This window comes from Festucalex cinctus, chromosome 10 (genome assembly GCF_051991245.1).
Source record: "Festucalex cinctus isolate MCC-2025b chromosome 10, RoL_Fcin_1.0, whole genome shotgun sequence".
Classification (NCBI taxonomy): Eukaryota; Metazoa; Chordata; class Actinopteri; order Syngnathiformes; family Syngnathidae; genus Festucalex; species Festucalex cinctus.
The window spans coordinates 13,623,102-13,641,462 of NC_135420.1; the positions used below are offsets into that span (position 1 = coordinate 13,623,102).

At 35.6% G+C, this 18,361-nt stretch overlaps 1 protein-coding gene across 3 annotated transcripts; it reads left to right on the forward strand.

The window, feature by feature from the left end:
• The first annotated feature begins 21 nt into the window (after positions 1-21).
• Positions 22-18,125, forward strand: mfsd8l1 (major facilitator superfamily domain containing 8-like 1). Of its 3 annotated transcripts, XM_077533300.1 has the most exons (12): positions 22-397; positions 1,605-1,790; positions 1,868-1,930; positions 2,205-2,324; positions 2,552-2,631; positions 3,745-4,102; positions 5,804-5,877; positions 6,069-6,282; positions 6,587-6,709; positions 8,395-8,525; positions 8,673-8,758; positions 17,452-18,125. In XM_077533300.1, exons 1-11 carry the CDS (start codon positions 322-324, stop codon positions 8,748-8,750), a joined length of 1,503 nt encoding a protein of 500 aa, XP_077389426.1. In that variant the 5' UTR covers positions 22-321; the 3' UTR covers positions 8,751-8,758; positions 17,452-18,125. The 3 variants fall into 3 exon arrangements, with proteins under 3 accessions (XP_077389426.1, XP_077389425.1, XP_077389427.1); XM_077533299.1 differs by lacking the exon at positions 17,452-18,125 and having other exon boundaries at positions 23-397; positions 8,673-8,808; XM_077533301.1 differs by lacking the exons at positions 22-397; positions 17,452-18,125 and adding an exon at positions 427-800 and having other exon boundaries at positions 8,673-8,808.
• Positions 18,126-18,361: the final 236 nt, after the last annotated feature.

Below are 18,361 nucleotides of genomic sequence, written 5' to 3' on the forward strand. Positions count from 1 at the left end.
TTGCAGGATTAAAATGCGCAGGATTGGCCGGGTGCTTGTGCAACCTTTTTCACTTAAACGTGCTGTCAATTCTACTAGTCGGACTTTTGAATGCAACCAGGCACAAGCTTTACAACTAGTAGGAGAAGGAAATGCTTTCCGACTGTTAGAATACATTTCATGTGTCCCATGGACACGTTACATAGTAAACGCACTGGGATGTAATTGGAAGCAGCGCCTATTGGATTATGTTGATCGCGTTGTTTTGTGGAGACGCTCAAATTGAAATATACCTGCGGAATAATGAAGGTGAACATTAAACGTGTATAGCAACCCATCACCATGGATCATGGACGGAGAAAGAAGCTGACGTATTGTACCATTGGACTCATCTTTCTGTTGAGCGGCGTGGAATATGGTAAATATATCTTTGAAAATGCTATGTATTGTTAGCTTGCATGCAGTCGTTTATCTTGTCGTAATTGCTGATGCTTTGATCATAATCCCGATCTGAAGTTGATTACGTTGAACCTGTATGTATACGTTGTTTGTGTACAATTGAGTTAAGTACATTTTGACAGCCATGATAATATCACTTTGGGCATATTTCCAGTTAGGTAGACCTGAACAGCCAAGATGATCACTTTTGGTTAACGCTGTCAATTTAACAACATTTTGTGCAAGTGCATTTATACGTTATGTACTTGTGGCTGTCTGTTGTGAACATTTTAGCAAAACAGTTTGTTTGACTTAGTCGAAAGTCAAACAACTGTACCTGTGGTTGTTCCTGGCTGTTTATCTTACTTAGCCAATCACTCCAGGTAAGTAAAGTGACTTACCAAAGTCGTATTAGCAAAAAAGAGTGTCTGCTTAAAAAAGGAGTGATCCAGACATATACCCAACATGTCAACCTTTGCAGACACCAAATTGCAAAAAGCTGAACAAGTTGTGCCACTGAAAAGGGCTTAAACATTGCAACCCATCACTTCAGTCTCACATAAAGACATCCTTGTCAGGGAGATGTGACAATGATGTTCTACATGTGACAACTAGTATCCAGAAATGTCTTCCTGGTCTGTCAAAGTTTAGTTCATTGTCTGCACACTCGGTTAGGAAATGTGAATTACAATGAGTCAGCATGCTGCTTTGTCCTAGAATGCTAAGATTGGAGTTGTAGTCATGTTTCATTGTAGAAGTGCTTGGGTTTCGGCCTTGAAGCATAAACAGCATGTGGGATTTGTTCGTACTCTATTAGTGTGAAATACCAGTATGTTTTCCAATCACCACGCTGCCCAAGACAATGATTTATAGTTGTCTGAGAGCTGTGACCGTGACTCTCTCGGGCCTCTACGTACGTCCTTCTGTCCTGGCTCGTGAGAAATCCAAGGTTACAGCAAATTTTTCCCAGAATCCACCTGGACAAGTTCTTAATGGTTTGTTTTCAGAATCATAAAATGACAGCATGTCTTTGCTGTTCATACTGTATTTGGGGGGTTTCTACAGGACTGTAACGAGAGAGCTGTTCATTCGAAAAATAATTTATAAGATTTTGGTCATCCACTTTGATTAGAATATGTAGTGTATCTGTTTTTTTCCAAGCAAATCCTTCTCATCTTTGTCCCCAGCCGTGATACTGCCCACTATATGGAGGTATTTGCAAACATTAGAGGCCCCATCGTACTTCCTGGGTTTGACCCTATCAGCGTTCAGCCTCAGCGGTCTCCTGTCCGGACCACTATTTGGCCACTGGTCTGACAGAACACGAACAACCAAGAAGATTATCTTGTTTGCCAACATTTTTGAGATTGTGGGTGAGTGACTTGCTCGTACTTGCGAAAAGCTAAATTTTTGTTTTGTATTCAACTCTTTCTTTCTTTTCACTGTACAGGTAACTTTATGTACTTTATTGGCTTTTCCAAGTGGGTCCTACTGTCGAGTAGACTGGTGGCAGGTAATGTTGATGATGCATTTACGTGACGTGTCATGAACATTTATTGTTGCATTAAAATGTATTGCAAAATCATTTTCTGTTTTCCGAACAGTGTTTATTAACTGATGATTGTTGCGTATTTGGTAAGTTTGGCTAAAAAACAAAACAAAAACAAAAAACAAACAAACAGATGAAACAGCTATGTAACTGTTAGTTTATGTTGTTGCCATAATGATTTTGTTTTCTATTCAGTTCAAGCATTGTCATGAAGTTATGCTGGACATGTTCTCTTCAGGCATTGGCACAGGCGCTGGCTCATCAATCTTCGGTTTCCTGACCAGAAGCACAGCCCCAGAAGATCGCTCCACTGTGTTTGCCGCTGTCATGGTCTGTCGACAAGTGGGCCTTCTGATTGGTGAGTGCTCTGATAATGTATAAAATAAATTAAATTATACTAAAATTAATTAAACAAGGATGGATTTTTTTAATGGATTTTTTATAGTAATTTTATGGATGTCTCTGGTATAATGCTAATAATCATAGTTGTTATTTTTCAATTTATAATTTCCTCTGTTTAGGCAGAAAAATCAGCTCCTGTATTGTACGCCTGTTGACCACATTTTATATGTACGTTTGATGCAGGTCCAGCATTTAACATCTTCCTGAGACTGTGTGATTTCCACCTGGGTCCTTTTGTGGTCAATACATTCACTGCACCAGGGGTAAGAAGTCAATAAGTCTGTCTGAATAGAATACATGTTTTAATACAGTAAGATGTTTGTTATGTGTGTTGTACAGTAGTTTGAGCTCACTTGGTCATACTTTGTTTCTAATATTTAAGTTATGGAAATACTTAGTAATAGTTTGTCACATTTTTTCTATGTGACAGTTCACTTTTAACTCATTCACTCCCAGCCATTTTCACTGAAGCAACCACCTTTGTTCCCGGCTGTTTTACTGGATTTTGACAGATTTTGCAAGGCCCACAGAATATTGTGTTCTCTTGCTGTAATACATGGAACCTACCTAAAGAAAGATTAGAGTTTCTTCTTTCATCAGGAAAAAAAAAGTACATTTCTGTTTCTGTTTTGCAGCAATTAATATTATAGACTTAGTCTATATCTAAGTTTTATCATTATTCACAAATCTGCTTAGAATTGTGGGGAAACAACTTGTTTTCACTATGGCCCTGGTTGATCTCTTATACTCTGCTGCCACCTGCTGGCCGTTTTTGTAATCATTAAAAAAAAATTTCACATGTTCTCTGAAGTTGAGATGCTTCATCAAAGCCTTCGGTATGCATAAATAAAGCATAGCATAGCATAAATACCTAAAAAAACGTTTAAATACGCCTTTGGGACAATTAATACATATAAAATAGAACATTTATGTTTTTGGGAGCAAATGAGTTAATCAACAGAAACTCAATTTTTTTTTTTTTTTTTTTTTGATTGATTTTCGTGAAACCAGCATTATAGGCAGATTTTTTTATTTTTTTATTTTTTTTATTTTTTATTATTATTATTTTTTTTAAATAGGTCAGTGTTAGTCATTCCAGCTCCCTTTTGAACAATTGGTGTGCAGTGGGTGTACTTGTTGAACATATGACAACACCAGCTAACATTTTTGTCCCGTAACTTCTCGTCAATAGAATCTTGCTCTTCTTCTCATCATGACTTATCATAAAAGTCATATTTAGTCAGTCAGTTGTCATCATGAATAAATAGAAAGCATCAAAAAAAAAAAAAAAAAAAAAACATTGATAAAATATCACAACTGGTAAACTGTAATTTTGTGGAATCTTTCTATATATTTTTTTGTTTTTTTTCTTCTAGTTATTCATGTGTTTATTGTGGATTCTTCTTCAATTCGCCGTGGTCTTCATGTACTGGGATCTCCCACCTCTGGAGAGGGGAAAAGAGACTCTTAAAGCCGAGTACACTGATGTGGTGAATAAACAAAGGACAGGGGAAGAGGGAGAGGAAGTTGAGGATGAGGAGGAAGAGGAGGTGAAGCCACTCATGCGATCTCAGGAGCTGGTAGGCTCCTACGGCTCTGTGGCCGCCATTGACTCGCACAGGAATCACACTACTGCAACTTCTGATGAAACCTTGACTCAAATTCCCCCATCTCCTGAGCCATCAGTGTCCCACGAGTCCTCCAATCCCTTTAAGAACTTCAGTCTCTCACGAGGTAGATAAAGTCTGCACACACCTGCTCAAAAGTCAAATCTTTATGATATATATAAAAAAAATAAAAAAAAAGAAAAAAAAAAGACTTCATGTGGAAAACCTTATCAACTGATATTGTGACCTGTACCAGTGACTTGTATATTTTTTATTTATTTTTTTAAAGTGGATGGAATTATGAATTGTTCGAAATGGCAGTGAGATTGACCACAATACTAGCAGGCTTCTGTTAGTAAGCAAAGCCAAAAAAAAAAAAAAAAAAAAAAAAAAAGGGTGCAAAAAGCCCATGAGAACATCTTAAATTTATTTGTATTAATCAGAAGCACATTAAATGGTGTCAGGTGTGTGTGCTCCCCAGGGATATTATAGTTTTGGAATTTTTCATTTTAGTTAGTTTTTATTTTGTGTTAAGTTTGCTTTTTAAAATTTATTTCCTTCTGTTAGTTTTTATTAATTTTATTTATTTAATAAATGCTTAGTTTTAGTTAGTTTCGGTATTATTATTATTATTATTATTATTATTATTATTATTATTTTTTTTTTAAGTGAATTACCTGTGCGCAATATTTAAAAAAAAACACCATGGGAGCGACATCATCTGAAGGTGTTTTTTCTATTGGCTGCTGCTAAATGATGTCACTTCTGTGTGACACACTTTCAAATGTCCTTATTCCGGTTAATTTCAAAATAAATCTACTTACAATCATATTTTAAATCATTACCAAAGGCTAAATTAATTACCAAAGACTAAAACGGACATTTTTTGCTCTAATTATAGTTTTAGTTAGTTTTGTAAACATAAAATGTAGTTTCAGTTAGTTTTCGTTTTTAAAAACATTTTCGTTAACGAAATTGTTTTTTGAATTTTAGTTTTTCCGTTAGTTTTGGTTCACCAAAATCACCTTGGTGCTGCCTCCCATTTCACATGTTTGAATATGAGTTGTAAGTTCTGAACATGGCCACATCCCCAGTTGCAAGAGACTGTAACCACATTATTTTAGTATACTAGTTTATTTTTACTTTGCCTGTCAGAAAGATGAAAAAAAGCAATTGTTGCAAAATGATAGTCCACATTAATAGTAGAAAAAGTTTTTGATGAGATATCCTGGTCTTATTTTTATATATCACAAAAGCAGTCATTTGGCTTTTTATATCTACTGTACTTCTACAAAATATAAGCCATAGAATTATCCTTGATGTATTGTTTTATCTACCGCTACCACCATGAAATTTTAATTGACTATTAATTTTAATTGACTAATTTTGACCACAGATGATCCTTTAGCTGACAGCGGATGGTTACATTCAAGGTAGCACAGGTTGTGTTTGAGCAATAAACATAAATACATGCATTAAAGTAAAACATTTTAATAAATGTTTGCTTATGACAGTCAGAATATTTGTTCATGTCAAACTATTGGGGTCATTTTTTTTTTTCCATTTTAAATTATGCAAGTGATTAGAGAAAGAGGAGGATGAACGTTGAAGACATCCTCCTAGCATTAAAAAAATAACAACAGTTGCTCTATAAATTTAGCGGTTAAAAATGTTGATAAAATGCCTTATAAATTAAGTGATTAATCTGATTAAAAAACTAATAATAATAATAATAATGATAATAATAATCATTTGACAGCTGTACTTCACACATCCACACATGCACTTCCATGGATTCTTTGACCATGATTTTTTTGCAACTCTGCAGAGTTCCTGAGAGAAGAGGTGGTTGTCCTGCTCGCTGCTCAATTCATCACCCTCTTTAACCAAACAGCACTGGAGGTACGATACATGTATAGATATTTTTTATGGGAGGGGGAAATCCATTTTATTTTTACAGTGTATAAAGAGATGCAGTGGCTTTTACTCTGCTGTATTGATCCCAAATCCAAAATGACACTGTTTTATTGTGTCTTAATAATAATAATAATAATAATAATAATACTAATAATAATAATCCACTTGTTCTCCAGACCATGGTGACACCACTGACCCAAAAGTACTTCAACTATGGGGAGTTGGAGAACAGCCTCATGTACTGTCTCTGTGGCGTGGAAGTGATTACTGGCTTCTTATTCGTGCGCTGGCTGAGTCGGCGTGTTGCTGAGCGAGTGATTCTGGCTGTTGGCCTTAGCATTTGCAACATTTCCTGTGTCTGGTGCCTCATCTTCCTGGCTAACCCGCTAGGTCAGTCTGCATTATGGCATGCGTCATATGATTTGCAAACACAAAGCATGGACACAGAGCTCAAATATATTCACATATTCATATTCGCTTGGATTCTTTGACTCTTTTGTTTGGAGTAATAAAGAGCATGCTTTAATGATCATAAAGTTAGTTGAAGTAAAATGTTATTCCCAACTTGTTCCTTAACTTTCTTAAAAAGGCCAACAAAGTTTGGTTCAAAAGCCGAAGGAAACGCTTACCTTAGCTAACCTGCAATAATAACACAGCTCTAAGAAAGAACCTGTTCTGGATTGTCTTTGTGCAGGTGGCTTCCCATGGCAGCTTGCCGAGTTTGTCATAGGCGTGTTTCTGCAGGTTCTGGGTTTGCCGTTTGTAGCTGTTGCCCAGGTTTCACTCTTCTCTAAAGTTACCTCTGAAAAAACACAAGGTAAGAAACTGCAGCCTAAAACGTGAAAGTCAGCTAAAAACACACACTAACCAATTTTTGACTCCAATTCTCCTTTTGGGCTGCTAGCAAATGCAAATAGAGATGTTGAGGGTATTTTTGGAGCAATTTCCAAATCACATTTTTGACCACATGATCTATTTTTGTAAATTGCGCCGAAATGCAACATGCGGACCTTTTTGCCAGAGCGGCTTACATATATCTATCTACTCACTGGACTGTCTGGAGAGGATTCAGAACAGACTGAGGCGAAAATCACCCAGTTTTTAATTGATCGTTTATCGGCCGTCGATTTTAACCCTATGAAGCCCGAAACATAAAATATATGAGAGAAAATTCTTATTCTGTGTAACAAGAGTATTTATTGGTCCTTTTGAACAAAAATTTTTTATTTGAAAATCTACTTCCACATGTGGCTTTTGATTTGCCTCACAATGCTTTAAATGTGTACTTTTATAACTGTTAAAAATCTAATAATAATAAACACACATGTCAAACATATTAGCATTTTCAAAAATCAGAAAGAACATTTTCCACTATTAAGTATAGGTGTCTCTCCTTTCTCAATTGGGGCAATCTTGCAAGGTCGCTAGAAAAGCTATCAGCTGGGTGATACTGCCCTCTAATGGATTATCCGTGCATTGCATGTGTCAGATCAAATACGTCAGGGTTTTAATGGGGAAAAAAAAAAAATAGGGATAGACCGATTTATCGTCTGGGCCGATTATCGGTGCCGTTATTCAGCATTTTGATGAATATCGACATTCGCCATTTTGAAGAATCATACGGCTGATAACAGATCCATTTAAAAAAGTGTTAACTAATTATTTAAATTTTCAGAGATGCTGCTGAGCCTGGGAACTATTTGCACCTTCTGTTTTTGTTTGAAATTAAAATACAATTTTAATACTTCAGATATTTTGGAATAATGTATTTACTGTACAAATTATTTACTTACGTTTTTATTTAACTTTTGAAGACATGCAACTGCACCTGGGCGATTTTATTTTAAACTACAATATTTTACGAACCCTAGAAGTTGTTCAATAAATATATGCTTAAAAAAAGAAAACAATTTAAGAGCTGGAGTTTGTATTATTATTATTATTATTATTTTTTTAATTCTGATGCCAATATTTTCCCTTTTGTGAAAATGAATATCGGCTCCAAATATCAGTTATGTGTCCTTGACTACTAATAATCGCTATCGGTATTTGCCCTGAAAAAATTTTTATTGGTCTATCTCTAAAAAATATACTCATGAACTAGAGGACTTAAAATATCTTGTATTTAATAACATGCTTGGTTTTATAGAGTTAAAAAAAAACAAAAACAAAAGGCAGATGGAAATATTTGCAAAAATGCCAAATATTGGCCATGATAATCGGCCCAGCTGATAATCCATCTATCACTAGCAGTCTTTCACGAATATGTTGAAAATCAGATAAACAATATAGTACCTGACTTTTTTTTTTTCCTGTTTGTGTTTTTTTTTTATTTACAAGTATAATTTGTAGATTTCTAAATGTGTAAATTTATTGCCATTTTAACTGACTAGCATTCTTCATTATGTTGCATTTCCGTTCTAATGTGCTCATCCCTCCACCCCTAAAGCACATACTGTTGACCCTAATTAGTATATATAATAGGTGTTGCTGGCCTTGCAGGTTTCAGTCAGGGGGTGCGTCGCTCAGTCGGAGGTCTAGCGACCATTCTGGGCCCGCTGTGGGCTGGTGGCCTCACCGACAACATGTATATCATGATGGGGGTGATGATGGCGCTGCTGGCACTCCTCACGGTAAGCTTCATACAAGAAAAGTAAAGGAGCAATACATTTAGTAATTTTGTAAAAGAAAAATTATCATGGAGTTGTCACACTGCTATTTTGAAGACATGTAAAGTGAAGAGAACTATGGACATTTGATGTGTCATTATTTTTCTCCAGATGATGCTGGCCTTCTCTTACAAGCGGCTGGTTGAACCTTCTCAAAAAGAAGAATCAGAAAGTGGAGACCTAAGTTAATTTATCTGGTGAGGTTGATAGCAATGAGTTGCGAGTCAATAAACTATGAATTTGAAAATTTGTTGAATTTAATGCAAGCAAAATGTAGACACGTGGGAAAAATTGAGAGTATACTTCCATTTAAAGAAAAATCCCAAAATGGACACTGATATAACATGAAACCAAAGACACCAGATTTTGCCAAGCTTTGGAAAAACTGCATTTTTTTGGCAAGTCACATTAGCTTGGGTTACAGATGAGGGGAAAAATAAATAAAGAATAAGACTACAAAGATTAGAAACTGTACCTACTGTGAAATATGGAAGTAGGTTCGGATATGCTGAATGTGTAGAGTACAAAAAAAAAAAAAAGTATGCAATACTTCTTTCCTCCTTCTGCCAGAGCTAAGTTTAAGCTTAGCTCGACTTTACCCTGCCACGTACCACCGGGCGCCCTTGCACACATATGAAGATGGAAGGACTAGTTTGGTAAACATGTACATTTCCCATGGAAATATGGAATCCAAGTGACGTGTGTCCAATTGTCATCTTAGGTGTGCTCCAGCGCTGACAAGATTTCCTTATTTAAGCTAAACAAATATTACTGCATCATAAAATGACTTGTTTTGCATTAAACAAGTTTGAGTTTTCAAGGCAGCACAACAATAAACCACTGGTCATGGTGTAGTACTTCTACTTACCACGAGTGGGCACACTTGGACTTTGAAAGTGGATGACAATTTAATTTAGTGCTTCTTCCAAGCAACTCTGTCAGGAAAATATATTTATAGTCAAATATTGTAATTTTTGTGGCAAACAGTTGTGTATTCAGTTAAATGTGTTATTGTATTCAGTTAATTGCCAAAGTAACCATTTTAATACTTGATAATGTAAATGCAACAAAACCCAAAAATATCACAAGCAAAGAAATTGAATTGTTTTTAGCTCAAATGATATAACTAACGCTGTTTGCTCTACTGTTTTTTTTTTTTTTTTATTAAACGTTATAAATTATTAAACCGTACGTCTCAACTTAAGGTGTCCTTTTTAAGACATTGCATTTCTCATTTCAATTATAGCGCTTGATTAATCATACGGAACAGTGAAAACATTTTCATTTTATGAACAAATAACTGAAAATAATTTCGTAGTCAGAAGTAAATTAATAAATTAATTCAAATGGCATAGATTTAAGTGCATATTAAAATGTTTTTGTTTTTTCAGGCTTGGTTTATAATTTGCAAGTGGAAAAAAAAATGAGAAGTACATTACAGAAAATAAATCTCAATGAGGAAATCCTCAATATTATGGTTCAAATACATAGAAAATTATCTATTTGTATATTTTTCTACTGTATTTATGAAAATGAATAAAATTCCCAATTATGCACGTGGAATGTAGTAAATTACATGTGCATGCGTGCACATACACCCACACCCACACACCCATTATGCACTAAAAAAAACAAACAAAAAAAACAGAAAAATTCAAAATCACCTTAAATAATTTTGGTGATTTTGGGCAAATTGTAAAAAACAAATCACTGTAAATTAGGACAGCTGTGGCATAACCTTTCATTCTGTAGTGTTCTAATAAATAATTTTTTTACATATTATGCAAATAAAACTGTTTTTTGTCAAGAAAAGACAATAATGCACTTATTTATGTACAGGAAGAAAAAAAAAACTGGTCATTGCAGTGTACAAAAAAAATAAATAAATAATCAGGTTTCTAACGATTGCAGACCTTTACAGTTGCTGATGGTCCACTGGGTGTCATCAAAGTGTCAGAACTGGAAACAGGTGACAAGTTGAGGCGGTTTTTTGCCGATGACGTCACATCGTTTCCCAAATGACAATGTGGCGAAGGGGTGTGGCTTCAATCATGAACTCCATTTGAACTTGCTTTATGTAGGGCGGTGTGGACTCTGAAAATGTCACAAGGCCAGATACAAAGATATTTTGAGCTTTTACCTCTTCTTGTCCCTCCGCCGAAAGCGCCCCCCCTCCCATCCCCAACTACAACGCACACACAATCCCCAATCACACTTGGCCTGCAGCGGCAATCTGACCGAACAGCGACCCCGCATATCAGGGTCAGAGGTGTAGAACACGTCGAGTGTCATATCAACAGTAGTCGGGGTATGTTTGGTTCTGTGTTTCCAGCCAATCACGGGGATAGTTTGAGGCGTATAAGGGCAGGATTGACAACGATAACAAACGTGAACTTTTGGTGAACTGTGTTTTTCTCCTGAAAGGGCAATGAGGGCCTGTAGAGCTTAAGTATTTTATTGTTTTTTTTGTGTGTGTGTATCTTCTGGGCTTTATTAATGATTTGGCTGGGATACATTCGGATGATGCGCTGCGGATGTGACACTGACATGGCCTCGCATCACATCCCCATGGTTAAAACCATACCGCAACACAGTTTCCCTCCATTTTCACCTTTTTCCGCTGCACTGCCACATACGTCGGGCAAGAAGTTGATGGTTCAAAAAAGGATACACTTCACAGGACTTTTTTTGACACTACCGTGATGGGTCATAAATAAAGGTATACAGTACTCGAAAGCTCCAGCATGAAACGTCAGGCCTGTAAAATATTTAGTTGCGCGCTCGTGTCGCACATGCTTTTCTTGCGAAGGTGTTCCATTACACAGTCAAATCAAAATGGTGGCACCAACAGAAACCTGCGAGAGGATGTGAGTGTCCTCACGATAGGCCGGCCGCCCTTGAATCCGTTTAAATGAATAAAACATGTGTCACTCTGAAGAGGCGCGGCGTCTCAAAAACAAGGCGCTTATGGGGTTTAAAAGAGTGGATCAGAGTAGCGGCAAAATTTAAGGCTGCACAGTGACAAAAGGTCTACCTTGGGGGAGAGAAAAAAAAAAAGAAAGATGTGGTTTGGTTGCTATAAAAATAGAACTTGTCACTTTAAGCTATTCAATGTATTAAAAAAAAAAAAACTTTCCTCACTCACTGTTGTGTATTTAGTTTTATTTTTTCAGAGTGAATGGATAAAATAATAAATGCAGCCTACAGCTATGAGTGAGTCAAACGCAAACTGGTCAGCTGCTCATGCATTGAGCATTGCAGTATGTTTTTGACAAACGGGTCACACTTTAGTCATCATTGCTTACTTTTCATAATCCCCGTCTTCAATCTTAAAAAGCAGTCTCACTTTGTATGTGAATTTTATGTCATTTGTACATATTTAGCCCATGTCTTTACTCAAATATACAACAGAGAACAACACAACTTGATACTTAAAAGAGAAGTTAACACCAACATTTTCTTCAATATGTTGTATGCAGCCCGCACTGGTCTAAAAGTTGTATTCTGATTAATATTGAGTTTGTGAAATATGAATTAAGCATCAAAAATTCCCCTAATTTTTTATCTAGTCAGTTTGAAGCTTGCTGTCTGAAATTGACATCACAGTTGGAAAATGACCAATCACGACTCATCTTGTGAGTGTCACATGACCAAACTTGGAAAACAGATGAGCCGCGATTGGTCGTGAGCAGCTGTGATGTCATTTTCAGTCGACAGCAAGTGGCAAAAATGGCTACCCCCTGAGATGGATAAAAATGGTTGCATTTCACAAAAGCAAAAGTGTTTAGACTAGTGTGGGCGAACGTTTTTGGGTTGACTCTCCTTTTAAATGTCATTCATTTGTATTCAAATCCTAACCTTTTAATTCAGTTTATTTTAAATCCAAATGTGTGCATTTATATTCCAACTTGAATTACCCTGTTGAAGTGTTTGTTTTCATTTTAGAGCGTTGTCATTTTGTTGACAGTGGGAGTGACTGTCTTTTTAGTTATGTTAATGTGTTTTTGTTTGATTTATTATGCACTTAGTTCTTTAGAAGCACAGTTTTGCCACTTAATTTTGTAAGGCCTGTGAAAGCCATAAATATGTATGCATATTTTTCTTTGAACATTTTAATATCACTGTATTTGAGTTTATTGTATTTTCTACCTAACCATCTGAGTTCACCTGAAGGTTAGTTTCTCAGTTTACCTCACTCACTACTGTATATGTAACGACAGGGATACAAACTTTTTTCTTTTTTTTTTTCCAAATACAGTTTTTTAGAAGTCACTGGAATAATATCATGAATGTGGCTATGTTTTGAACTTTTATCCAACTACTATATTTTCTATGTCACTTGGCCCAATTATGGTTGTGGGTGAGCTGTAGTCTATGCCAGCTTGCATTTGGCAAGACAATCCTTGGGCATATGCAGAACAAGAACCACAATATTTTCTTTATATTTAGGCAAAGTCAAAGTTAGATTATTTTGATTATTGCAATCATAATCCTTTTTACATATTGTGACATCATTTAACTTTGTTTTTTTTTCTTTTTTCCCCCCAGCCCACTGGCGTATTATAAATCATATGTTTTGGTTTTATTCTTGTCGTTGATAACTAGCAACAATTGTTAGGAAAGCACTTTTTTTTTTTATCTATCTATCCATCTAGCTAGCTAGGCTACTGTGTATCTAGCTAGCTAGCTAGCTAACTATCGTTCTGCCATTCCATTTTCAATAGGGAATCAAAAATCAAACACTGAGGACCTAATTTTATTTGTTTCTTAATTGAACACACACAAAAGACAGATTTTTTCCTTATTCTAATTTTTGCACACAAAAAAAAATACAACTTAAAAATTGTTTTTGCATTAGTAAAGCTACATTAACTTGTTAACTATCGGTCAATCGGTACATATAGAGCCTACACACGAAGCCTGACTTATCATGGAAGAATGGTTGAATAAAGAAAAAACACAGGTGTTGTTTAAGATTTGCCCCAAGTCGTCCACATGTGGTGTTCCCATGTGCACATGACAAGTTGAAAACAATGTGATCGGACAGGCAAACCGTGATGAAAGCATCTTCCGTGGCAGTTGAAGTGCTTGAAGCTAACATTCAAATATGAAAAGTCAGGCATTTTTTCTCCTCCCTTTTTCATGTTGTATTAAACACTAAATAAAATCAGCAGTCCTTTTTTTAATTTTTTAATTTTGACTCATAAAAACATTCTAGATTATACATTTGTGAACTGCTTTGACATCCATTAGTGTCACTTGCAGAGCAGGAGTGGAACATTAAAAAATAAAAATGTTTATTTTAAACTGTTGTATTTGTAAATAACAGCACAGCATCTTAAAAAGAGACAAGATGAACGTGTTTTCAAACATTTAAAAGAAAACAAATCTGTCACGTACTCTGTTTGTCATTGGTAGAGACTATTTTCTGAAAGCGAAACGTTTTTCATGTATGTCATACTGTACAGTCTCAAATGCACAAAATACGTGTGGTTCTCTCGAGAACGGTTGCCATGTATTTTTTTCTTTTCTTTTTTGTCTCATCGCCGTATTTCTAACCCGATGCTTATCTGAGCCGCCGTGACACCGTTTTAATTTCCAACTGACCGTAGCACCGTCAGCCGAAAGCAGGCAATCAGCCTGCCAAGATGTGCTTCCACTCCCAACCGGAGCACAGATTACGAACCCATCTGGATCACCAGAGCCGGGCCGCGTTAAGCCGATGGGAGCCCTGCTCAGCAAGGCACCGGCGCAGTTGTTAACCCCGATTAACGTGATGTGTCGTTCAGTAGAGGGAACAGTGTGAAAATCAAGCCGGTGTCGTGACCCACTGCCCTGCTGCTGAACCGAACAGAAATTGGGCAAATTTGGGGAGGGATGATGAGAGCAGAAGCGTTTAAAAAAAAAAAAAAACGCAAACAGCAGTGAGAATAGAAGAATTGGTCGTCCCTCCCACCAGTAAAAGTACGAGAAAAAAGATACATGAATCTATGTGGTAGAGCTATAAAAACAAAGTGTCAGCAGTAATATAGATTCCAGCAGTAAGGCATAAATTTCGGTGACTTTCAGTGCTGTGATGATGGTAGCCCTGCATGGCCGCCGGGTCCAGCCGAGACCATTAAACAGTCTGTAACTATTATAGTGAGGTTATCATCACACGGCGAACAGTGAAGACATTTCCTGTATTGCATTCATTACTTTGAGGATCTCGTGAATTTAGGTTTCAATCAAACCTTGGCCACGAGGCACAATAGAATTTTGTTTGACATTTACAGTCTCTGCTTGCAAAATCATATTGCTTAGTATGAAAAAGTAATACAATGCAACTTTATTATATTTATAGTTTCAACTGCTCATTAGGTCAAACTTGAAATGACATTCATTTGATAATTAAATTTGCATGGGACAATATGATTCTTGCTCAACTGAAGGACATGGTGGTGGATTTCTTACATACTTGTAATACTGCATACAATTTTTGTAGTTTTGCTAAGTCACATCCAATTTTATAGCCTTTAAAAACATAAAAATAAAAGATATATTTATTAGATTGTTTGTTTCAATATAACGAAACGAATATATAGAAGTAAGGTATTCATTACTTCTGGTACAACATGAAACATGTTTACTACTGTGCCTACCAATCCCCATAGAAGTACAATACTGTTTTAATAATTGGGAAATTATGTAAATCTGCAAGTTATCTGTGATAATGTTACAATAAAACTAAAGTACACGCAACCTTAATAGTTATTTATTTATTTATAATTATTATTATTATTATTTTTTACATTGCCAAATTGAATTTTATTTATGCATTTATTGATATATAATTGCTATAGGACAGACTTCGATTTGAGGCGTTATCATAATAAAATCACTGATTCTAAAATTTTGTTTTTAATGTCTGATTTAATTTGTTTTATTTGATTTATTTTGTTTTTTCATGACTATATATATAACCAATCTAGGAAAATCTGCTTTTATTTCAATGATGTTTTATTTATTACAAACAATTTCAGTAGGATCTTACAAAATGTTATTTACATATTATTGTATATGTAGTTAAATTCGCGGTGTCTCTACTCTCGCTCTCTCTACATAGCGGATAGGGGATATTGTGTTGGATTTAGAGAATAATACCTTGCAATAACAGTCCCTCAACAAATGGTGAGAAAATAACATGTTGAACCTCTTAACGAGCCCAGCAGGGCCCCCTCGCTCTCTCAGCCCCACAACCTTTCTCCTTTGGCCTAATAATTAAGCATTGTAAGCATTATGAATTGAGTGGAGAGCTACTCCATCGTCTTTGTAATACGTGCATGCTCGTTGAGCATCCAGGATATCCTCCCCACTGATGAGCCCATTTCATAAAGGGGTTCATTTTGTGAATATCAAAAAGGAAGGTGTTGGGGTAAGGAAAGTCATGTTGGCATTTCTGTGAATATGGAGCTGAACAAAATATGAGAGGTCTTGTTTCGACTGATTGATATCAATAAAAATCTATGCATCACTCATCTGGTCGATTAGCACACAATTGTCAGTGAATAGCAAAAATAAAAAATGTTTGCAGGCAATTCTGAGTGTATGATGACATCTTGATGTTAAATAAAATTCGGATGTCACTAATTTATGTGAAAGTCATAAATTAGCAACATTAAATAAAAACACTTCTAGACCATGTGTGTGAAACAATACAATGAAAACCAAAAAGTACGGTGGTAACTGTTACGCCGTGTTCACAATATGAAATTAGTTATTTGCATGCTAGTCATAATTATAAAACATTTTCTCATATATTTTTGTACTATAGTGTTAGAAACTAACCTATAGAAACTAACCTCAATATTACAGTATCAAAAATGGTGGAGCTGGACATGCCGCTAACTGTTGTTTGGTCAACAAATTACACACTGGGGGACAATTTCGAAGAAAAAAAATATATTTTTGTTAGATTTTTATGATGGTTCAAAACTAACAATGGATTTCTGATTAAAATATTGTCAGTTTTTTTCTTTTTTTCCAGGCAAAATTCTCCCTGATTAGTAAGACTGTAGTAAGAATAGCTGATTATATGATTGGACTCATCTACAGCTACATGGCAACTCGTATGTGTAATCATAATTGAGTGATATGTGTGTGCAGCTCCCAATGGGTCAGTTCTATCAAAATCTGCAAATTATGCCTGTTTCATATTTCATTGTACTGTATATCAATATTTTAAATTTTAAAGAACAAGCACATCTGTCAAGTACCGTATTTTTATTTTTTTTTATTTTAAAGAAAACATGGAGCTATACAAAAAAAAAAAAAAAAGGCAGGTGTCAGACCTATCTCAACAGAAATTGTTCCCACTGTTCTTTATATGGCAATGGGAATGCAATATAAACTTCATAAAAACTAATTTATTTGAAGAACTGATGTTATTTCCTGCATCAAAATGCAACATTCACCAATTTAATTATCTGGTTACTTCATACATCAAGGCTAAAAAGTCCTAATCTCTTAAAGGGATACTTATTTAGCCATTTTTGGCAGTCAAACATTAATATTTTGCCTATAATAAATTTGATATTTTCATTATTTTTTTATGTACAATTAGTACCTTTAAAAACACATTTTGCAACTATTTTGTAACTTGCTGTCGACTGAAAATGACATCACAAGGGCTCAGGTACCCAATCACAGCTCAGCTTGTGAATGTCACATGACCAAACCTAGAAAGCAGGTAAGTTACAAAATGTGTACAAAATGGTACGTACTAATTGTATATGAAAAATAATGAAAGTATCACATTAATTATAGGCAAAATATCAACTTTTTATTGCTGTAATGGGCTAAAATAAGTGAAGTATCCCTTTAACTTTGTTTCCACTCCTTTAACCTACAGGTGTGATCGCACCCTGAGCTCAAAACAACCTCTCTTTAGGGCCCACCTGTGTTGTGAGAATGTTGACAACTATGTGGGTGCAATGGAGGGTGAGAGGAGAAGACGGCGGAATGAGGCAGGAGGGCGCGAGTCCAGCAGAAAGGAGGCTTCTGGAAGATGTAGGCATTACAGAGCAGTGACCCAAACGTAAGCGCACTGGACAGTCGCAGTTTGATTTGATGGGACAGTGCTGTGTTGTTAAATCACTCATTAAATCCAATTAGGGGGCAGTAGTCTGAGGCGGACTGTTTGGAAAGTGCATACGGCCGATGCAGCTTTAGTTTGGCTTCTCATGTTGAGCGGCGCTCTGATTCCAAGTGAGCAGGTGACCATTTATAACAATCTGAGGATTTGATTAAAATAACTACCAGGTGTTCTTTTATTTAATTGATTTGGCCATAGTTGGGCTTCAAGAACAGGTGTTCTGTGGATCAGGTTACCTGGAGCCTATTTAGAAGTTCATATAGCCACATTCCCTTAGGCTTGGCTGGATACCACACTGAAGGATTATTGTGTAATGGAGTGTCAAAGCAAATTTTCGTAACAGGCTACTTTGTAGTTATGTTTTACGACAGTGAAACCAAATTAATGTTTAATCACCTCTATATGTATTTTAAAATACAGTGACTAACACGCAGCAGTGTATAATTTTTTGTATGATTTTATGCAATGACAATAAAAGTATCTATCTATTGTTTTTGCTGCTGTCCTTTATCATCAGAATGAATAATATGAATGAGTAACTATTCAAAACATACAAATAACATGTAAATAAATACAAGTTAAAAATATGGTCTTTTCCCATATCTGTGATAAAGCTATTTTATTAATATCATGTTTTCAAAAATCTTGTTTTTGTAATTTTTGTACT